Raw genomic sequence first — 23,556 nt, 5'->3', positions numbered from 1 at the left:
AGCACCCACCATGGCTGACAGAAGCATGCTATGGCCCTCACGTAAATACGAGCACTTGTTGGGTTTAATCTGTACAAAGAAATAAGGTTTCCATGAATCACTGCATGGCTGCTACCCTTTTGCTGTGAATAAACCATTTCTCTGCTAAGGCTGCCTGTCTTCCCTCAGAGTATACGTGCAAAAGAACAAGCTGATTTGTTCACTTGTAAGCCAGCTCTGACCCTTACTTTCTGCATTAGGCAGTTGTTCTGTTGCTGTATAAAATCCCTTGAGGCTGATAACTTGGTAAAGCAGTAGTACCTCAGGGTCTTGGAGGCTGAAAGTCCCAACGGTTTGGTGCTGCACTAACAAGGGCCTCTGGCTGCATCAGCCCCTGGAGAGCGGCATCAGGGTCATGCACAGATGCTATGATGATTCTGGCGACAGGCTTGGGCTATAACATGGCACTCGTGACAGCCATGTTCTAATAATTATTTTCACACACTAAGGAAAGTATTAAAATAAAACTATTAGACATTTAAAGTAAAGTTTCCACATCTTGCAAAATAATATTTAATATTTTAAGTAAGAGACAATAAAGAGGGATTATCAAGACTTTTATTAAATTATGGAATCCGGCAGTCCATTGTCCTATAGTGGCCACTTCCTCTCCATGGCAATAAGACATACAACCACTTCACTTCTTGAGTTTCTTCTGGGCAGCTTTCTTCTTGACCATCTGCAAGCGCTTCATGGCGTTGAGCTGTGACTCCTGAGACGTTGGACCCTTAAGGGATGCTGAGGGCGTGCTGCTGGCTTCGGTGGTTTTGCTGGTGGAATTTCCACTGGGTCCCGATGAGCCGCTGTTTCCATTCCCACTCAGCTGGCTGCTGCTTCCTGGTACTAAACTAGTAGGACTTGGAAGACCTATCTTGCTGACATTGTCACAACTAACGGAGCGGCTAAGGCCGGTTTTGCCCAGGGTCAGAGGAGGTGGCGGTTTCAGTGACACGGTGGGGGAAGTGCTGCTGCCTGGACCTATCTTGGATCCTAGTGCACCTTTGGATGATGTCGCCAGTCCTGTCAGACCCACGGGCTTCTGGTTGGCTGCGGAGGCAGCTGGCTTCCCCCCACTGTTTTGTGTTGCTGAACTCAGTTTTGCTGTTGATGGCCCAGCAGAGGATGTTTTGGCTGCAAAAGCAGCCCATCCAGTGAGGCCACTGGTTGCAGAAGAGGAAACACTGGTGCTAGAAGAACTTCCTGATATAACGGTAGATGTCTACAAAAAAAGATAAATATTACATTAAAGCCATGCAGAGCCAAACCCTATGGTTTGCAGAATCTTGCCTGTGTAATAAGCTTTCTTGTTATACTTTTTAAACCAAAGTAATACCTTAGAAAATTTAAGCCATGCCACAAAATGATGCTCTTATGATACTGATGTGAAAAAGCACAAAGAACAAAACTTTTCTATAGGTAATGGGTGTGTAACCATTTGTAAAATAGAAATTTCTAAATGTCATTATTTTGGTTTGAAATTGCTTTTAGATTCAGTTAGAAGCCATAGCAAAATAGAAAAATAGGAATTAGTGCTTTAACTAATTCTTTTGAGCCAGAAAGTATAACCTAGCTAAGAAAGACATCTAATTCATTTTAAAAAGTAAAGCTATACTTAGTGGACAAAAATGCTCATACCCAAGATATTGTCAGGATGCCTGAGATAGTCAGAAAATAATTAGTGAGTGACTATGTACAAAAAATTTTTAAAAAAGAAAACATCTATATACAGATTGAAGGCTGCATTGAGAAGAAAAAGTTGCTACCAAATTTTGAGCCACAGCACTACAAATACATGCAGAGGTGAAAAGTCAGCTACTTGGAAGTATGTAACTCACAAGATATATTAAGGAGAAAAGAGCTCCTAAGTGAAGAGTCACACTTAATCCATGACTCCATTAGAAGTACCACGTGGCAAGTGCTTGCCTTCACCTAATGGACTTCAACTGTGAGGCCACACAGTGGAGTGGGGTGGGTCTGAGTCACTCCTGGCACTTCAGTGTCTCTGCTACCTTCTTGATTCAGCCAATGAAAAGCTCACAGTAATGATCTTATTCACACCAGAACAAACCTTGTTACTTTCATATTAGGCAAAAACCTACTTTGTTCCAATTAATTTTGAATCAAACTACTTACTGACACTATCTTCATAGTAAGAATTAGATTTACACATGAGTAAAGACTTATAAAAATACCATTCTACTTTTAAAAATAGCTGTGATAGGCTTAAAATACTGTATTTTAGAACTTTACCCTGAAAGAGTTTTTAAAACAATTTCAGCTTTTACAAAAGACCTTGAATATTGTCTGCATGGGAACATCTTTAAGCAACAGAAAAGTAATTGGATTAGAACGCTCTGGGAATCTTACATCCAAGAGTCCAGACACTGTTAATGTGCTCTGAGAAATGACAGGTTTCTTTTTATAACATCAGATGACAACCATCTCATCAGATTGTCCTGATGAGGAAAACGTTACATAAATCTTAAATGCCAGGAGAAATGCACACGGATAGTGAGACAAAGCTAGTCAAGGAAGCAAAGGAGACAAATACAGTAAATTGATTTTCAACTTTAAAAGGTTTAATTTTACCCCTTTCCTTTCTATTAAACATAAAATTGTCTGCCATATAACTAAATGATTTTTCAACAAACTACAACAAGGGAAACCCATATGAAATAATTAAAAAGACTAACACTTATGAAATATAAACAAGAAAACAAGTTGTATATGTTTGGCATTTTATTTTGATGGCTTGCTGCTACCTGGTATTACTGCTTTTCAACAAAATGACAATTGGTTTCTAATACTATCCAGAGACATAGATGTAAAATAGCACAAACAGGAGGACCAACTAATTTCTTACTATTTCAGTGTGGAAAATAAATTTCCCACATATTTTAAACTACAATTTTTTTTCATTCTAGTTAGAAAGTCATTTCCTTTTAATATGCAAGTGAAAACAAAGTTTTTTCCTATCAAAAATATATTCATTTTTAAATTTTTTTATTTTTTTAACAGTATGACAATATTTAATTCTTGAATATATATTTCCTATAAAGAACAAATATGATAAAATTAACAATGTACATGTGTGATCTAATATATTTACATGCTACTTATATTTTAAAGGTCAAGTTTAAGCATTTCACTAACATGTACTTACATGAGTCCACCTATTTATGGGGACAGTAAAAAATATATTCATTTTAATCAAAAACACCAAAGCCTCTCAGACAAAATGACAGCTGAGACTGTATTTGCCATAAAGTGATTTTATGCTGGATTTTCTAAAAAGAAACATTAGTAGTGACATGGTTAAAAAAAAAAAAACAACAACCTACCAGGAATGAGTAAGTAAAGAGTACAGTAACTCTAATTACTTTTAATAAATTATTCTTACTTCTATTGCAATTCCCAAGTTCCTATCTGAAAAAACAGTAATGGATATACCTTGGATATCAACTCTTCTCCAGTTACCTTACAAAAAAAAAAAAAAAAAAAAAAAAAAGATCAGAAAACAAAACTTGTGTCTTTCTCAGAATACTATACAGTCATACGTTCCCAGCATCATAGCAAGGTTCTTTAGCTTGCTACTTACAGCTCTTGAGAAAAGTTGTCATTAGAATTTTCTGGGATCTATCTTGGAGAATTTGGGATTGATATTTTGTTTTTTCCAAGTTTTAGTACTCCATTTATTGGAATATACACCTCAGTAAGAGTGTTCTTTTTGTTATCACCTAGACTAGATACATATTTATTGCAGGATATCCTAAGGCTTAAGTGCTATCAATAACGTAGTGATGTGAACGATGCAAACCTGGACTGAGGAAAGCGATGCTCTCTGGAGGCAGGACAGGCCCTTAGTGTAAGAAGTAGACAGGATGAAGCATTACTAAGCTATGAAAAGATAAACTCGAGGCTTTTATAGGTAAGTGGATACACCCAGAGACCATGCAAGTAAGTGAAATAAATCAACCCTGCATGTGTAAATATCATATTGTCTTGCTAATGTAAGCACCTGAAAGAGCAAATACAATCTGAATGGTGCAACAGATACCCCAAAATGGACAGAAACTGTTCAGAGGAAAAGGACAATTGGTAGGAGGGAGAGGACAAAAAAAAAAAAAAAAAAAAAAAAAACCAAACAGAAAAAAGACAGGGGAAAAAAAAATATATATGTAAAGGATAGCTTGGACAATTGTACTACTGATTTCTGCTGGTCTATTGAAAGGAGCAGTTAATGCTTAAATTGTTTTGTTCTCCTTTTTAATTTTTAAAATTTGTTAAATTTGATACAGGGTCTTGGTACACAGTTCAGATGCATAGTGATCCTCCTGTCTCAGCCTCCCCAGTGCTGCGATTACAGGTGTGCACCACCATGCCTGGTTTCGGGGCTGGCATGGCATGTGGTACCAGGGATTGAACTTGGGTCCTTGTGCTTCCAGGCAGGCACTGAGACTGCCAAGCTATCTTCCCAGACCTCTTTAAATTTTTTATAACTTTTTCTGACCAATTTGCATGCTCATATCTGATAATCTGAAGAACTAATTTGAACGACAATATGCAACTTAACAACCGTTGCTGAATTTGTATCATTTTGTTTAGTGAAATTTTGTATTGTTTCTAATTTTTTTTCTTTTTACTATTTTTTCTTGTTAAAAAACAAAATCTAAAAATAAAAAGAGAAATTTCTTGGCAGTAGAAGAAAGAAAAAGAACAAAACAGAGTAAGAAAACTTCTTCAGTAGCTAAGAAGTAAGAAGAAAAAGCGTGAAGAGGCCAGGTGGCACAAGCAGCCCAAGGAGCAGAATCCCGGCCACTGCAGGAAGAGGTATTCAGAATGTAATGCAAGTTCCTGATCAAATGAAGACCTGAGTGTGGATGCAAGCAGAAGCACTGTACCTTGACTTCTGTCCTCTTGAACGCTAAGAAGGTGGTCTCTTGCTTGAGCTTCGTTTCTGGTTTCTTAACCAAGGGATCCTTGACGGCTGGGGCTGTGGACACCACTGTAGGAGCTGGCTTCTGTGGGGGCTTCTGAGTTTTCTGAGCCTGCAAAGGTCAGTGAATAAATTGGATACAAAATCGTAATTGACTATACAAGAAATATAATTAAACTTTATTATAGGACAAGTTGTAGAATGGAAAGAGTTGAAAATTTAAAAAAATAAAAGACTGCTTGTCATATTATTAATAGTTTTAGATTTCAATAGTTTCTCAACAGTAATGATAATAGTAGACATTAGAAATCATGCAGATTACTGCTGGTTAAATACCATCTTAACAAGATAAACCCAACTATTTTGAAAGGAAATTCATAAGCTTAATATAGCATCCTTGGTGCAAGGCTCTGGCCTGCCCCACCCCACCTCAACCCCATTTCCAAAATCTGTGGCTGCTCAAATCCCTTATAGAAAATGATATAGGGTTTGCATATAACCTACACATGCCCTTCTGTTAGCTTTACATCATTTTTATTATACCAATATGATATATATGCTATGTAAGAACATGCTGTATTCAACCAAGAAAAAAAATGTCTGTGTTGACTGCCAATGCAATTTTCTCCTCCAGGCTAGAGTTGGTTTACTCCACCGATGCTGCACCTATGTGCACAGCAGGCCAACCGTGTGTGTCAGCTGTGCTCCTGAGCTCTCCTCACTGCGAGGTACCTTTCACACATCTCATTAGAGAGTGAGCCAAACACTGCCTTCACAGGGCCCAGGCAAAAATCTCTGGTGACTGTGGGTGAGTGAAAAACAAATAATTTATATGGTCTTAAATACAGATAGAGAAAGGTAAAAACACTACTAGTGAACCTTTCTGACACTGTCCCATATTGCACAACTAGATAAATCAGGTCCTTACAGAAAGTTCTTAAGTACAAATTTCTGATGTCAAGGAAGAATTTTATCCACTCTTCCTTTATTGAAACAAAAACTAGCTTTACTTGGATGCACAGTTGATTTTTTTCATTATTTTTAACTAAATATATTAGTTTTGTTATGAACGCTAGTCACTTTTCAGCTTAGCTTCTTAGCACTTTACAAGTATAGAGTAAAAGCTACTACATAGTATGAAGCAGTGTTTGAGAATATTTTGGGGAGTCACCTGAACTAGGGCTGAAGCCTGCCTCACCTACTTCTGCACCATCTGTCTAAACAGTTGGTCTGCAGGCATGAGCTGTAATCACATAAAGAGTTCAGCACACGTCTTGCACATGCCAAGTGCTGGGAACAGCAGTTACCATTTATTCCTCATCATTACTTGAGATGGATAAGGAAATGGAGTGCAGAAGCTCTTGTTCTCCGGGCAGCTATCACACAGTCACTGTTAATCTTTACAGATCCACAGTTACACTGGGAGCTTACAGACTGGTCTGAGTGTTGATTTCTGGCACTAAATCTACAGTTCCTCTTAGCTCACAGTGAAAACAACACAATTCAAAAGTGACCTGTCTGGGGCTGGGGAGATGGCTCAGCAGAATAAGTGCTTGCCTGGCAAGCACAAGGGTCTGACTTCAATCCCAGTTCCCCCAAAAAAAAAAAAAAAAAAAAAAAAAGTGACCTGTCCCGAGCTCTGCTTTGATGCTATACTAAGGAATGAGACCTGCCCATCCTGACAAATGAATTGAACATTTAATTGGCAAAACAGATAAAAAGTAACTACGCTAGTGTGCCAGAGAGATAGCTCAGCAGCTTAAGTGGCTATCTGGCAAGTGCTAGGTCCTGAGTTCAATTTCCAGTACCAAAAAACAAAAAACTACGCTAGACAAGAAGCAGATGCTTGGAAACAAAACATATGGAATACGAACATTCAGAGCATGTATAGTTAGTGTCATATCACATCGGTGCATGGTGAAGCACTGGGATAAAAGCAGTAGGTCAAAAAGAAAGGGACCATTCATATATATATATATATATATATCCAAAGGAGTCTAATCTCATTAGATAAGTAACTGAGAGCCCCTCAGAATACTGAAGCAGATGAAATATTTAGGTTAATTCTAAATGTGCTTGAAAAGAAGTAAAGAAACAACTCTACCTCCTCTTCTCCCCAACACCTCTCCTCTTCCCCTTCTTTTTATTTTTCTTCAGTACTAGTTGTCATTCCTAGCCTTTATCCTAAGCACAATCTCCAGCCCTTTGTATTTTTATTTTTGAGACAGGATCTCACCACAGGAAAAACTGCTAGGTTTCCCAGGCTGGGCTTCAACCTGCCTTATTACAAGCAGGAACAAAGAGGAACAGAGAGGTGAACAGACAGGAATGCATACAAGATGGTTTGGACTTTTGGCATACAAACATAAATTACATATGCATACTATGTACACAAACATTTAAATAATAAGCTTATAGTATTTGCTTTCTCAAAGTGTTAATGTCCAAATATTTATCCTGAAAGCACTTCATCAATGAAAAAGCATCAAAGACTATTTAAAACAGAGAAAACTGTAATTCCTACCATTCTCTTCATCTGCCGGGTGCATCGGGCACAATACCACACCAGGCGAGGGTCATTCACTTCCTTGTCCGTCACCTGAGGCTTGTGGCAGTCCTGGTGGTAGAGATTATGGCACTCCTGACATTCCACTAACTGATTACCTGATGCCACTGTCATCTGTCTAAGAAAAACATACCATTAAACATTATATATTTTTGGATAAAACAATTCAAAGTTATTGCAGGGTTGTTCTAGTAAAGCTCTATATAGTAAAAGTAAAAAACCAGAAAAAAACAAAGAAAACTGTGAACCCGAACAGAAACTCAGCACAAACACTTCATGTCTCTGAAGTTTATGCCCAACCATAAATACATCCAATGCTGGCAGCTGGGCTGTATTCTTGGGCTCTTTTTCTTCCTCCCAGAGGGCAAGAGACCTTGATTCTGACCGCCTCAGGAAACAATTCTACTTTTTCTGTTACACTCCTTATGCTAGGTGACTGCACTTCTTTCTTCATTAGGAAGAGTTACCTGAAGGTGGGTCTCAGCCTAACTATCCATAGAGCTTAGGTAGCATATGGTTCTTCACACACAGGGTGTTCGACTAATATCTCATTAGCTGACCAGAATGTAAAAAAATAGCTTTCAGGATTGTGGAAGTTCTGACAACACAAAAAGCAAACTCCACAGTCTTAGATTACCACAGTAAGGCTCATGAGGAAGGGCTACATTTACTAGTTCTCTTCCCATTAACACCCTACCATTAATCACTGATACCTGCTGGGAGTGGCTAAAGCTGGAAAGTGATCACACGTGTGAGGGCAGGACAAAGCCACAGTGGCTAAAGCAGTCAGGCTACCTCAGTCTTGCGAAAAGCATCCTGCCTGGACAATTTTAGTCATTAGTTGCTAGGCAACCCTATGTCTGCTGATACTAACTATGCAAGAACACACATAAACAGCCTTACTGTTGTTATTTGAATCCTTTGCCCATCAGGCAAACATGCTCCCACCTGAAGCCAGCTCTCATCTCTTGTCTATCTTTTTCTCATTCCTGCCGCAGTTTCTCCCTGGAGTAAACTGAGAGACCGACAAGTCCCTACAATAACTTTGATGGTAGATAATAGTGGAAGTAACCAAATACATGTGAAACCCAGGAAGTCCCAACCCCTGACCCTACTCAGAAGCATATCTTGCTCACAGCACACCAACTCTCTTCAGGGACACAAGCCCAGTCAGTCCTCATGAACCAGGGTTTATCATTTCTGAGGCAAAGAACACCAGAAATGGCAATCTTTTTTATGTGTCAGTCAATGAAAACCATTAATAATTAAAGACTAGAACTGGGGAGATAGCTTGGCAGTCTAAGTGACCCCCTAGCAAGTGCAAGGATCCAGGTTCGATCTGCCGTACTGCATGCTGTGCCATGCTGGCCCTGGAACCACAGGAGCACTGTGCCAGCCACAAAAACTGGGTGTGATGGCACATGCCTGTAATCCCAGCAATGGGGAGGCTAAGACAGGAGGATCACTACAAGTTTGAGCTGTATAGAAAGATCCTATACCAATTAATTAATTAAAAAATATTTAAAAAGTAATTAAAGACTAGCTCTTGACATGGAGTTCAAAACCTAGTTATTTCTGATTTTAAAACTGTATCCTCTACTAACAACAGAACTAGTTGTTTTTATTTATTTATTTTTTGTGGAACCGGGGATTGAACTCAGGCCCTTGCGCTTGCCAGAGAAGCACTTATTCTACTGAGCCATCTCCCTGGCTCCAGTTTTTATAATTATGTATTTAATGGTTAAAGCATCACTCAGAATAACCTACATTCCTTTTATTTTTACTATCTTTAAGAAAATATTTAATTGTGTTTTAGGAAATATATAATTTTATTTTGAAAATATACAATTTTAATAAGTGCTAGCAAAAATTCTGAAAAAAATGGCAACACAGACTTCTTAAAAAGAAAGAAATAAGTCAGTCTGCTGAACAGATTCCTCCACACTAAAGCATAATAATAAACAATGTCCCTCCAGAACTCAAGAATGCAGAAAATAGATTAAAGAAGCAGTAGTCCGGGCTTCAGGGCTGGGGTGCAGCTCAGTGGAGGAGCCTCATGTGAACAAAACCTAAAAGCAACCACAGCAATATAAAATCCATAGCCAAAGTCAGGAAGATAAAATATTTGACAATTTTCTAGATGTTATATTGTTACATGGGAAGTTCATAAGACATAATCTATTTCTTTTGCATCTTCCTAAAACAAAAATTAAGAATTACAGAGACATTTTTGTGGAGGGAGCTGTTTGCTGTTTTTCAAAGAAACAACAGAATCTGTAGCCAGGTGTGACTCACCGACAAACAACACAGGCCAATCCCATCTCCATCGCAAAATCATCAGCGCTTGTCTCCTCAAAGCTCGAAAGGTCAGCCATAGCTAAATCCTTGCTGGTCTGGACAGTAATGGGAGAGGATCGTGTATCTGGTTTCTCCAATCTAGGTTTCTTTGGAATATCAGCTCCTTCAGTGATGTCTGACTTCATCTGCACCAAGGAACCAATCAGAAAATGATAATTAAAATGAATATAAATTATAAATCACCAAGGCAAAAGGTGGATGGTATACAATGACCAAGTACATTTATAGGTATTTTTGTAGTTTGAGATAGATGTACAAATAAAGATCTGTAGAACAACATTTCATTTACAAGCAGTATGTTCAAAAAAAACCTTGCAAGATAGAAATACATGAATCAAAACATCTTAAGTCTGTATTTATATTTCTCTTTGTACTCTTTTATCTACTATGGAATTTTTAGAAGTTCAATGAATTTTCTTACACTATTTTTTTCTAACAAGATGCTTTAACTTGAGGAATCACAGCATTAATAAAGCTATTTTTATTTTAAATATCCTAAATTATGAAATGATATTTAAAATGAATTGAAACAAGTAATAATCTTTCTTATAGCCATACAGAATTAGTACATTGACATATTTTCTTCCAACTGATTTGGCTTCTTTATAAGTATTTTTTTTTTTTTTTAACATATTTTAGGGAAGGGTCTACAGGGTGTTCAGGTTCTCACTACTAGATCGGACTCATAGTTATCTGCCTATTGACAGCCTCCCAAGAGCTGGGATTACAGGCGTGCACTACCACGCCCAGTCTCAACTGCTGTCTCAGAGCCACGGGGGTGGGGCTGGCAGCAGGCCCGGAGATTGAACCGCTGGCCCCTGAGTCTGCTTGCAGGCCCTTTAATCCGCTGAGCTATTTGGCTGGCCCTTATTAAGTATTTTAGATAAACCTGTTAGACTGGCAAAAATTAAATTCTGATAAGACTTGGAGGATTTGTAATTTTCATATAGTACTTTAGTGGTAAAAATATACATTTAGTATCTCTGTTTGAATAGCAACTTAGCAATGCCTAGGAACGTAGAAGACGTACATACCCTCTTACATATGTAGATATACATCTTATAAAGACTATGACCATGTCCCCAGAAGGTATGCATAAAGCATCTCAGAGCTCACTGACGCTCCAAAGCAGAAATAAGCCAACTGCTCCTCAGTAGGGGAACAGATACACACATACATTCATAGAATGAATATGACATGGTTGCTAAAAGAAATACTTAGATCCACAGGTATCAATATCAACATAAATTTCAAAAGCATATTACTAAGTAGAAAAACAAAGGACACAGAAAGAGATTAGAAATGAGCATTTAATCTTAATTTTTTGTTTTTGTTTTTTTGGTCTTTCAACTTTTTTTCCTTTTTCTCTCTTCTTAATTTCTTATAACTTTTGGTTTTTTTCCTCCACTTTTGCAGGTATATATCTGGTAATCTGAACAACTAATTTGAAGACAACAGTATGCAATACACAAATACTGTCAAATTCATATTATTTAGTTTAGTGAAATTCTATATCATTTGTATTTTTTTGTTTCAATACTATTTTGTACTCTTTAAAAAATAAAAAAAATTTAGGGGGCTGGGGAGATAGCTCAGTGGAATAAGCACTTCCCTGGCAAGCGTAAGGGCCTGAGCTCAATCCCTGGTTCTGCCAAAAAATAAATAAATAAATAAAATAAATTTTAAAAAAGGACATAAAACATAGAATACCATTTGTATAAGTTTAAAAACATAGGGGCTTGGGAGATAGCTTGGTAGAGTAAACGCTTGCCTAGCAAGTGCAAGGTCCTGAATTCAATCCATGGTACTGCAAAAAAAAAAGCTTAAAAGCATAAAAATAATATTCAATAGTTGATGAAAAGCTACTACTTACCAAAAGGAAGGAATATATGGGATAATATACTCCACTTTTATAGCAAGGATCACTGAAGATTTTTTATTAATTGCTAAAATCTTAATATTCGCAGAAATCAACCAAAATATATAGTCCAAGAACTATCTATGGCTCTATTAAGGTCCTTGCCTTCAAGAATAAGGTTCCACTTTTCTTTTTCTTTTTTTTCTTTCTAGACAAGCTTTTGCTCTTGTTGTTCATGCTGGCTTTGAACTCATATGTATGTGCTACCATACCCAGGTATTCTCTGTTTTCACTTTTTTTTTTTTTAATTTTCCACATTTTATTTCTACTACTCAATAAACATCCTGACAAGAATCTCTAAGATATGAAGTATACTTCTGAAATTAATATACACAAAGGGCTCAAATATTTGATAATGCTTCAATAAATGGTTAATAAAAAGTTTCCAACTTGTACTCTCTTTTCAACAAGTCAACATATATGGCCATTAAAATGTATCTTCTGAGTGATTATTATATACTTAAAACTATTACATAAAAGTACACATAAAACATAGTTCCTTTCTGCCCATGGAACAACTGACTTGCTTTTTCATAAACTAAGTTAGAATAAAAGCTTACTTTATCAGCAGGCCTCTTCTCAGCCTCCTTCTTGGCCTTGTCAGTTGAAAGGACTTTGCCATTGTTATTGCCAGAAGGAAGACTAGATGACGTTTTGGGCTCTTGCTTAATAGAAATAGATTTTGTGCTTGAAATTTTGGGTGGTTCCACATCCTAAAGGGTAAAATTAAAAGACACCAGTACTTACTCAGACAGTTCACAAAGTGAAAAAGAATACATAGGAAATTTAAACAATTTTAAGCTGAAAAGGAAGATACCATGTTACAGGCAGTGCGGCACACTTTTGGAGTGGCTGTACTGAGGTAACTGGTGCACAGTGCAGAGCCCCTAAGTTTAGACATGATGCTGCCCCAGCTATAAGACAGAGGCTGCGTGACACCAACTCCCTGCAGCCCTGGCATGGAGTCTGGGGCTGGATGTTGTCACGAGCTTCTGACTAGGACCAGAACTTGTCAGTGCCCTTCACCTGCTTCCCAGTTAGTACTCAGGTCCCCAATCTGGAGTGACTTGGAGATTCAGGACTAGAGCTTAAGAAGGGCTGGGAAAAGTCTTAGAAGGTATTAGCGAGAACACAACATGTGCTGTCATAGTCCTATTATATCCAGTAGATACTACACCACTTTATATACTCTATCTGTAACATAGTTCTTATGTCACCAATAAACAAAAAGAGATAGGTATTTCTTTTTGGGAAAACGAAGAAAACAAAATATACCTATACCAAACAATTGTTATCATCTAAAATTATACACTTAAACCATTTGGACTGCATACAGAAAACATTCATGATACAGTATCATCACAGTGACTCTAAGAGATAGCCTGAGATTTTATTTATTTATTTGATGCAGGGTCTTGCTACACAGTTCAGACTTGTAGTGAGCCTCTATTCTCAGCCTCCCCAGCACTGGGATTACAGGCGTGGGCCATCATGCCTGGCTTCAGGGTGGCATCGGTGCCAGCATGGCATGCAGTACTAGGGACGGAACTCAGTCCCTTGCTTGCCAGGCAGGCACTTAGGCTGTGAGCTATCTGCCCAGATAGCCCAGGATTTTAAAAAGATTTCATATTGCAAAACAGGATTCTCATCCCGCAAAGCTGCCTATCCTTGGCTACTCTGTTATTATTAAGACTGGAGCTACCCAGTTCTAACTTCACCCAAACCTTCTTTTTCTCTTAATTCATCCTATTTGTATTTAATTTACTTTGTTGAAAAGTTGCTTTGCTTCATTATTTTTTGTCCTTAAAACATTAGAGAATAATTAAAAGTTGTGGTTAAATTCAACTGCTTTAAAAAAAATTCTGATCATAAATAGCTGGAAATTGAAGTAAATCATTAAGAAGTTGGTTTCTACACAGATCAAGAAGTAAGATAGAATATCCCCTGGCCAAACTAACTGTTCTGTGTGGTGTAAAGGAAAATTTCTCTGGAAGGAAATGAACACATATAATGATATCTTTGTGCCACAGGAAAGATTATCGCTGACTACACTGCAAAACTCTCTCCAAGCTTTTTAATTCATGCAAGTACCTTCTGCGTTGGACGGTAACTTGAATCACTGCCCCGAGCCAAAGACTCATCCAGCAATGCTTTTAGCTTTTCAGCAGAATCTTTACTCTTGGAATGTAAGAAACCTAGTGCTTTCAAGAAAATGGGATCAAGCTCTAAGTTCACAGCTGTGGCCATTGCAAACACCTGGAAGAGAAATAAAATGAGAAGGAAGTAATTTAGAGACAATATACAATGGTACATAATAGTTGTATCTACTTGGTTCTTTTGTTTACACTGTGACAGATACTGTGCGCAATATAAAATTTAAAATAGCCAAAAGCTTATTACAGATAAAAAGTAAACTTCTTCCTCATCACTGCCTGTCATTATCTAGTTGCCTTTTTTCCCTCCTGAGGCCACTAGCTTGGTCAGTTATCTGTGTGTGCACGTAGTAGACTAAGGTTTCAGCGCAGGTAAGATCTCTGTGCTGCCCTTGCTAGCTGTTCTCAAACACACCAGCAGCTTCAGCACGCAGAACTCGGCTGCGCCCAGGTCAAGTTTACTGTTCAGGGTCACTTCCACAGTGTGTTACTAGAGAAGTTTCTCTAATCCTGGAGGGGTACCAAATCGGATTTCCCACACAAAGGCAAAGATTTAGTGTATATGTGAATGCACTGTTGGGGCTGGGGGTATTGCCCAAGGGCAACTGGTAAAAGGCGCATTAAATGACTGGCTACCCAGTCCAGCAGAAGGTTTGACTTCTCTCTCTCTTCTGCAGTCCTTTGCCCCAACTGTTGAATGTCTCAGAAAATGCATTCAAGACAACCTTGTCAGATCACAGGCTGTGGTATCTCATGCATTAACCTGTTTTAAAAGGCAAAGGCTTTCGGGGCTGGCTCCACATCCTCTACAAAGACCTCCCAGGACCCAGAGTGAGCTCTGTGGCCCAGGAGCCCAAAGTATAACTGAGACAATCGGAGACAGACATCAAAGGCTTTGGAAATTCTACAAAATTAAAAAGTTTTGTTTTCAGTTAACACCAATACTAGCAGGTGGTTCTACTGGTTGTCATTTTTTCAAATGCTTCTCCAGGCAAGGAACTACTCACAGAAAAAATGTATTCTTTGTATTCAATCCTTTGATCAACATACTGCCATTTGAAATCCTCTTCCATCCTCGAGGCTAATATTATAATAATGCAACACACGTGCACTGGTACAGCTGAGGATGTCAGCAATTCCACAGTAATCTCACACTTCCAAGGGCTTATAACGCCATTAAAACTTGCTCTAGGTTGAATCTTGGCATGTGAAGGTGCAGGCTAAAAATGGATTGTTTATTCCTTTCTTTGTCATCCCTTTCCAAATATGATAGTAGAGACACAAACAATCCTAGGCTTATTTTAAGTTTCCAAGAAGGTATTAATTATCTATTTGATAACCTCAAAATTATCAAATTGTTTTTTCTTAAAATAAAACTTCCTCAGAGCGTAATGTACTTTTGTGGTTTTTCCTTTCATTCCTTCTGTTTCTTCTCTCTCTCTCTCTCTCTCTCTCTCTCTCTCTCTCTCTCTCTCTCTCTCATGTATTTGCTTGTTGCAGGGGCTCACTATAGAGCTCAGACTCATGGTGATCCTCCTGCTTTCAGCCTCCCCAGCACTGGGATAACAGGTGTGCACCACTATGCCCAGACTCTGGCTGGCTCAGCAAGCCAGGGCTGGAGTGGCATGTAGTGCTGGGGATTAGACCAGTTCCTATGCTTGCCTAAGCAGGTGCTTTAATCCACTGAGCTATCTCTGCTGGGCCCCATTCCTTCTGTTTCCTACCACAACTGTCCTCCAGTGCAGCCCCCTATAACACTGAGGGGATTTGGAAATATGGAAAAGGTTGTAAAAGCCCCCATAGCCCTTCTGCAGGAAACTCAGAGTGGGTCCCAGAATCTGTGTTAAACTTACACCAGGCAATTCTGATCTGCTCTACACTTTAGACCTACTGTCCTAGACAATGTGATCTGGTTTTGGTTTTGCTTTTGCAAGTGATAAGTTTGTCTCTGCTGCCCATGTATCTCTTTCCAGATCTGCCAGCTGGACTGGGCTGTGTCATTGGGATCACCTATGGAAGGGACATGTCCCTCACACAGCCGTTCATATCGTCCTATGCCTTAGACAGTTCCTCTAGAAACCCCTTCTTGATATATCTATTCTACTGCTCCTGCAGAAACCTAGGAAGCAGGTTTAACCTCTTCTCCCCTTTGTATGTCAAATCCATTTACCTTCTCTATTCACTACTCATTCCACTCAAAACCAGTCTATCCTCATCTATTATCTGGCCCCCAAAACTACTCGTTTACCTCCCAATTTTTTCATATTGAGTCACTTATCTGAAGTACTTTACTCACTTCTCATGGTCCAATAGCACTGGCTCAAATGTTCCATGTCATATCCTTGCCACCTGACTAATCTCAAGTCCCTGCTATATACCTTTCTTTCCTCAATGCTTTGGTAACAAATGTGCTGTACCTGTCTTAGTCATACAAGTCTCAGTTTTTTTCTGTACATTTCCTCAACAGAAATAGAAGTCTTCCTGTGACATGGTGCAAAAGCATATACCAGTAACAGGCATCACAGCTATGGAAACAGTGCCTGTTTCATAGGTCAATGAATACAAGTAGAGACTGTATTGGTAAGTGAAATAAATCAGACTCACATGCACAAACATCATATTGTCTTCCTGGTGTGAACCTAAGAGTAAATACAGTCTGAAAGGTACAATAAACACTGTGAAAGGGGAAGCATTTGTTCAACAGGAAGTAAAAACTGGGATGAGAGAAGGAACAAAAGAAAGAAGGGAAAAAGATATATATTGTACTGCTGATCTCTGCCAGTCTTGAAAGTAGTTACTGCTTAAAATTTTTTTTTTAATTTTTTACAACTTTTTGGTTGTATTTTGTTTTTTTTAACAAAATTTTGCACATTTACATCTAGTAACTGAAACAAGTAATTTGAAGATAACATCATGTAATAGAATAACCACTGTTCAATTTCTATCGCTTTGTGTAGTGAAATTTTGTATTGTTTCTAAGGCTTTTTTTTTTTTTTTTACTGTTTTGTATTCTTTAAAAAAAAATTAAGAAAAGAAACAATGCCTATTTTTCTCATTAGAATGTAAATGCCACAAGGGCAGACACTGGATTGTTTTTACAACTGTGGCAACCTGTGTCTACTACAGTGCCTGGCAGACGGTGAGTACCCAGTGAGCACAGGCAAATTAAATATCCATTAGGTACCCCCACTTTAGGAAGCCCTCCTCTTTGAGCTCAGGCTGGTTTTCCTCTTGTCTCTGGTTACTCACTGTGCCCATCTCTTCATCTCTGTTGTTTTCACTATTGCTCAGCTCTATCCTTGCCTATCTTCTTTAGTTCTGTTACCACTGTTTCCCTTGGTAACACTGTACACACTATGTCTTCAACAATGACATGTACACAAGTGATTTCATATGTGCTCCCCTTTGGCTCAAATCCTATATCTCTCTCTTTCTCTTTTTGTAAAATGTACTTGGTACAGCGTGTCACTAGGCAACTCCAACTCATGGTAATTCTGCTGTTCTCAGCCTCCCCAGCGCTGGGATTACAGGCGTGCCGTGGGTGGGGTGGGGGTGGGGGTGCAAGTGGGGACGGGGCCAGTGCAGCCTGTGGTACTGGGGATTGAACCCAGTCCCTGTGCTTGCCTACGCAGGCACTTATTCTGCTGAGCTATCTTGCCAGTCCCAAATCCCATACTTCTAACTGTTTAGTAGACATCTTTACCTGGTTGCCTTAGCAGTATCTAAAATTAAGTTATAATTATAACTGAAATAATGACTTATCCAGAAAAGTTCCTTTTCTTGTACTTTATTTCAATAACTAACAAAATTCTGTTAATCAGGTATGAGACCAAAATCTTTCCTACATGGTGCCTGTCCCTACTACTCACATCCAATCACTGGGGATTTCTTGTCGATTCTCACTCACCAACATTTTCCGTGTCTCATTCTCAATTGCACTGATACCATTCAAACTCTAGGGTAGTTTATTTCAACGAGACTAATTCTAGTTATTGTCCTTTAACACTAGCCATATTAATTTTCTGAAATTAAGTTTTTTTCCTTTTCATTTGTATTTTCTTGCTGAAAAGTTAACACTTCCCATCACCCTCAAAATATAGTCAAGTGCAAATTTCTTAGCCTAGCATTAAAGATCATTAACTGACAAAAATTGCCATTCATTTCTCATATATTCCTTACAGCAGAGCTCTAGCAGGTACATCATTTTTTTTTCTCCATCTGAGCTTTTATCCTTTTTCATATTTCCAAATCCTTTCAAGAACCAGTTCAAGGGGGCCGGGGAGATGGCTCAGTAGAATAAGCACTTCCCTGGCAAGTGCAAGGGCCTGAGTTCAATCCCTGGTTCTCTGGGAGGTGTGGGGGGGGGGGTACAGTTCAAGGGCCCAGGGAGATAGCTCAATAGAATTATGCACAGGGTCCTGAGTTCAATCCCTAGTACCTGGGGTGCAGGGGCAAAAGCAAAAACCAGTTCAGATGTAACATCGAATGAAAACTGTGACAGCTGAGCTTTTTCATCCCTTATCCTACTAGCAAGCTCTCCTCCTAGTGTACTTTCTAGTGTCTTTTCATGATACCTGGACTTCCTATGTTAATACTCTTGCACAAGTTTTACACTACTCTTAAGGGTTGGGGAGAGCATCCCACATAGTTCTAGTCACTTGCCAGCTCATTTCTGCATAAAGTACAAAGGAAATAGTCTCCTACTCCTAAAAAACAAATATCAAAAAGCAAAACAAAACCACCAGTTTCATGACTGGGAATTTGTACTGTATAAAGTTTATAACTACAATACTCTTAATCCTTCACTTGGCTTAAATTCATTAATCCCAGTAGGGTGTAAACTAATTGAGCAGGTACTTTTTTGGTTGTTGGTGTTCACTGTCATTTCACGAATCCTTGAAATTTGACAGGTGCTTAAATACTTACTGAAGGAATGATTCAGGTTTCTACTTACATGGTACTTTCTGGGCTTCCACGATCTTTCCAACCTAAATTGAGCATTCATATGTAAATTTATGCATTCCCTTGTATCTCAATGTCCACCCTACCTACCCATCGCAGAGTAAGTCTAAAGTCGATCCTCCGAATGCGCCCGAGGCAAAGGAACCCTACTGTACTCAGGAGCAGCGCAGTCTTGGCTTTGACATCTCCTAACAGCTCCGGAGAGCCGTCCTGTCCCGTCCTCACAAGCTTCTGCAACCCTTTTCCAATCAACATTCTTTCAAAGTCTTTCCACAGAGTACCTGGGCCTGGGTTATAGATACCTTAGGGACCCTCCTGGGAAGGCAGGCCAGGCGACTCGGGCACCGATTCCAACGTGATCCGAGCGGCTAGCGGCCAGAAGCGCTGGGAGGGACTCGGGCGGGGGCAGGCGGCTGGCTGAGCCCCGAGAAGGGAGGCCGGGGCGGGCTTCCAGCTCCGCGGCCCCACGCCGCGTCCTCACCTGCGTGTCCCGTCCACGTCGCCCCGGGAGAAGGCTCAGCCCTCTCCGAAAGCGTAGAGCAGCCAAGCCGGGGCGAGCAGCCCCCTACCCACGCCCCAAGTAGCGAGGCTGTTGTTCCGGCAGCGCGGCGGCCAGGACCCCACAGGCTCCGTGGCGAGCCCCGAGCATCCGCGCGCCTACGAGCGCGCCGCCGGCGCCACCCACCCTTCCGCCCGCCAGCCCGCCGTCCGGGCCGGGGTCACCCCGAATCGTTCCCCGCGCCGCCGGCTTCCGAGTGTGGGAAACAAAGGTTCCGCCTTGGCAGAGAGACAGTAGGAAGTGACGCAAATCACCGGCTTCCGGTCCGCCGGATTATGAATGAGTGGTGGCGCGGTAGTCTTCTCCACGAGCTGCCTGTTTTTCTCCCTTCGCGGCTCTGGAAGCCGGGGTTCGGCGGGCTGCAGCTCCCAGCAGGAGCCTTCGATCCCGGCTCGGGCTGGCGGGAGGACGCTGGAGCCACCGTCGCCCTCCTGCGCCCTCCCTGCCTGGCCGTGCCTCCGCGACCAGGTAAAGAGGGCGCCCGGCGGGGTCCTCGGCCCCGCGACCCCGGAGCGCGCTCGCTTGGCCTGGGCCGCGGCCCCGGGCGGGGAGGGCCGGAGCGCGCCGCGACCCCTCGGCCTGTGCCGGCGGCCGGAGCTCCGGGCAGCTGGGGGCCGCGCGGGTCGGCGTGCGCAGCCAGGCCCTCCTTCCCTCTGCTGCCAGGGCTGTGACAAGTTCGCAGTCCAGCGTAGTGACAGGACCTTGGGTCTCACGTTTTTCTTTCTCGTAGATTTCCAGTGCAGCCCTTCCTAATTGGAGCAAACGTTGTGCGAATGCTGCTTGCTCTGCGGACGTTTGCTTGTGGCACATCATCAAAGCAGTGTTTCTCCAGGGTTTTATTTACCTATATAAAATATTTCTTTGTGTTAAACTTGAAATTTCCCTGGTTTCAAAAAAAAAAAAAAAAATCTACACTTCTCTACGTCCTTTTCATCCCATTTTCCTGGCTTTGGAACGAGGTGGCTTAGTAGTTTCCTCTTTGCTCTTAATGCTATACGTTCTTGAATGTCAAGCAAATGCCAGTATTAGTGATACATCTTGCGCTAACATTGATAAGGAAGTTGGTATACTTCTATAACATTTTCCAGGCTTATCTATACAAGCGTTTACAGAAGAAAAGGTAAAACCTAACATGTAGGAATGCGACAGTTTAAAACCTGTAAACACGGCCGTTTAAATATTATGAAAATAAACTGTTAAAACACAGCTGAGTGATTTACTGACATTTAATAAACATTAAGCTGTATGTTGTAATTGCCTGTTGGAGACCGTACGTTACTGAGATGATTGCCGTCAGCATACTCACTACTGAAATGGTGTTTGAGAATATCTTAAAAGTATGATTTAAGAGGTCTGATTTCAAAAAGAAGACTTAGAAATCAGAAATTCGTGGTTTTCTTTCAGTCTTTCATTTTTCTTTCTTTTTTCAACATGTTTGCCTACTCTTTAAAAAAAAAAAAAATCAGATTTCTACTTCTAAGCCCGTGGTGCATGCCTGTAATCCCAGCGCTGAGAGAAGAGCACAGGGGCAGTCCCACCGGGGCAATTTGGCGACACCTAGTCTAAAAAAAAAGGGGTGGGGTGGGGTTGGGAACGTAGATGAATGATGCAGGACCCTGATCCAGAGTACCGGGCATCATGCCAAGTTTTGTTTTAAACATATTTTACTTTGTACCTGTTATTATTGTTTAGTAACTAAATTGCCTTTCTGGTAGTAACTACTTAGCAGACTTCGAAACAAATTCTGGGTCTTAGACAACTGACACACTGTAGTGTATGTTGTTATCCTCAAATACTGCATTCAAAGTAGCTTACTGAATTCTGCTGTGATTAGTACTTGCACTGCAGAAATTCGAACCATTTAGATCATAGCAAATATACGTGTTGTTTGCCGTGGGTATTAGTGTTTTGATTTTTTTTTTTTTTTTTTTTTTCCTGATGTTTCTAACCTGTTAGCGTTTGATGCTGTAGATCCCCTATTAATTATGAGGTCGGGCTCAGCTGTCAGCATTCTGACTCCATGGCAACAGATGAGTCCCTGATTCTCCAGAGAGATTACACACTTCTTTTGTGACTAAAGTTACAGTAAGCTTTTTTACTTTAAAACTTCTGCTGAGTTCTTGCTCAGATAAGGAAATAGTCGGTTTCAATCATAAGCTTTTGTCCTCTGGCACTTAATTATTTCCTGCGTTACATAAGGTAATGAGCTCTGGTAAAACTTAGTTTGCTTTTTCTTGTTTGATCTTTAGTATTAAGGTTGTTAGCTGTTATCTTCAGGGGGGAATGAGGTTTTTTGTTTTTAACCTATGTTATTGTAATAAAATAGGTGGGATTGGCAACAAAGTAGTTCTGATTTATGAAAGCTATAGGAGCTAAGTTCTAAAGTTCAAAATGTTGAACAACTGATAGCTGATGTGGGAGAGAATTTAAACAGGTTTTAAGCTTTAAGTAAGTTTGTAAATTTTCATACTGTCCCCATATTTTTTATAATTGGTTATTATGTATGTGGACATCCAACTTCTACATTTATATTCATTCTCTCTGTGTGTGTGTCTGTCTCTCTCTCTCTCTCTCTCTCTCTCTCTCTCTCTCTCTCTCTCTTTCTCTTTCCCTCCCTCCCTCCTTCCCTTCTGGCTTCCAGCCTTAGTTAATAATATTTTTCAATATCTGAACAACAAAACTTTTCAGCATGAATCATCCACCTTTCCTAGGAAGAAATTTGGAAGTGTAAACCATAGTTTGGATATTATACCTTAAAGTTTGTATATTTTAAAAATATCAATGGATAAAGAATTTGGGCATAAATTATGAAGCTGAAGATTTAACTAGCTCAATAGCAGTATGTTTATGCAAGACCTTAGCTTCAATCCCCAGCACTTTCAAAAATTCAAAATTAAAAGCAGTACCATTTATTTAGGAACTTACAGTAACTGTTCTGTTTTCAGAGCACACTGTATAAGGTACTACTTTTTATCATTCATATTTTATAAATTAGGAAATTATGGTAAAAGTTTTATAATAACAGATTCAGAGTTAAGGACTTGAATTTAGTCTAGCTAAAGTATAATTCTTGGATACATAACTACTTGCTATGTAACTAGAATCTATGTTCTTTTGCATGAATGTCAATTCACATAAAATTTTTTGGTGTCATTTATTTACTTTGATTATGTTTCTGGTGTCTTTGAGGTATATATGATGATGACATACGGGGATTGAACTCAGGACCTTACATTTGCCAGGCAGGCTCTTACGCCACTGAGCTATATTTCCAGCAATGATGACATTCATTATAAGAAATTTGTTTCTGTACATGGTTCTTGTTTTTCCCCATTCCCCTACCTTCCTTCAACCCTTGTTCTCCTTATTTACAAAAGCTTTCCATTTTTCTCCTCCTCTCATTTTTTCTTTTTCCTTCCCACTCCACCCTTCCTAGTTCCCTTTCCCATTTGAAAATTTTCTTCCTATTTCATTATATCTGTTGTACATTTTGGTTTTTGTTTACATTTTTGGTTTCTCACATCAGAATTACAATACAGTATTTACATGTGTGTCCAGTTTCATTTAAGAGTATGGCCTCAAGATGTATCCATTGACCTAGCAATGTCACAAGCTTATCTGTTCTTATAGCAGATTGGTACGCCACTGTATAAAGAAACCATATCTTTTTTAGCTGTTCATCAGTTGCTGGGAATTTGGCCTGTTTCTAAGATTCAGCTGTTACAAACTGGTGTTATAAACATCCCTGTGGTATGATAGTTTTGTTTTAGGAAGATACTAAGAAGAGAAATAGCTGGGTCATATGGGACTTCTAGTCTTAGTTTTTTGAGGAATCTAACATAGATCTCTTCAACGGTCATAGCAGTCTACACTGTATGTGTAGACCAGTCTATATGAACAGTGGAGAAGGATTCCATTTTCCTATCACCAGTGCCAGCATTTGTTATTGTTTTTTTTTTTTTTTTTTTTTTTATCACATATTTTAATTTCTCATGTATCATAAACTGCAGGAAACAGTTAATGTATTTTGTTTTTTGGTTTTTTTTTTGTTCTTTTTTTTTTTTT

The 23,556-nt window shown here is 39.6% G+C and overlaps 2 protein-coding genes across 3 annotated transcripts in view; one reads left to right on the top strand and one right to left on the bottom strand.

The window, feature by feature from the left end:
- Positions 1-579: 579 nt before the first annotated feature.
- On the bottom strand, positions 580-19,650 carry Ints12 (integrator complex subunit 12). 2 transcript variants are annotated; one of them, XM_004626705.2, is made up of 7 exons: positions 19,235-19,650; positions 13,909-14,073; positions 12,378-12,530; positions 9,837-10,024; positions 7,500-7,659; positions 4,941-5,087; positions 580-1,258 (listed from the first exon to the last, which is right to left on the bottom strand). In XM_004626705.2, the coding sequence occupies exons 2-7, from the start codon at positions 14,062-14,064 to the stop codon at positions 677-679; spliced, it is 1,386 nt and encodes a 461-aa protein (XP_004626762.1). In that variant the 5' UTR covers positions 14,065-14,073; positions 19,235-19,650; the 3' UTR covers positions 580-676. The 2 variants fall into 2 exon arrangements, with proteins under 2 accessions (XP_004626762.1, XP_023565854.1); XM_023710086.1 differs by having other exon boundaries at positions 19,414-19,650.
- A 115-nt stretch (positions 19,651-19,765) lies between these two features.
- Gstcd (glutathione S-transferase C-terminal domain containing) overlaps positions 19,766-23,556 on the top strand; it is a 163,275-nt gene continuing 159,484 nt past the window's right edge. The window contains exon 1 of the mRNA XM_004626703.2: positions 19,766-19,959. The gene's annotated coding sequence lies outside the window, so the exon portion shown is untranslated. The remainder of the gene's footprint in view (positions 19,960-23,556) is intronic.

Source organism: Octodon degus, unplaced genomic scaffold (genome assembly GCF_000260255.1).
Source record: "Octodon degus isolate 3935 unplaced genomic scaffold, OctDeg1.0 scaffold00016, whole genome shotgun sequence".
Taxonomy (NCBI): Eukaryota; Metazoa; Chordata; class Mammalia; order Rodentia; family Octodontidae; genus Octodon; species Octodon degus.
This window is presented reverse-complemented; position numbering and strand designations above follow the sequence as displayed.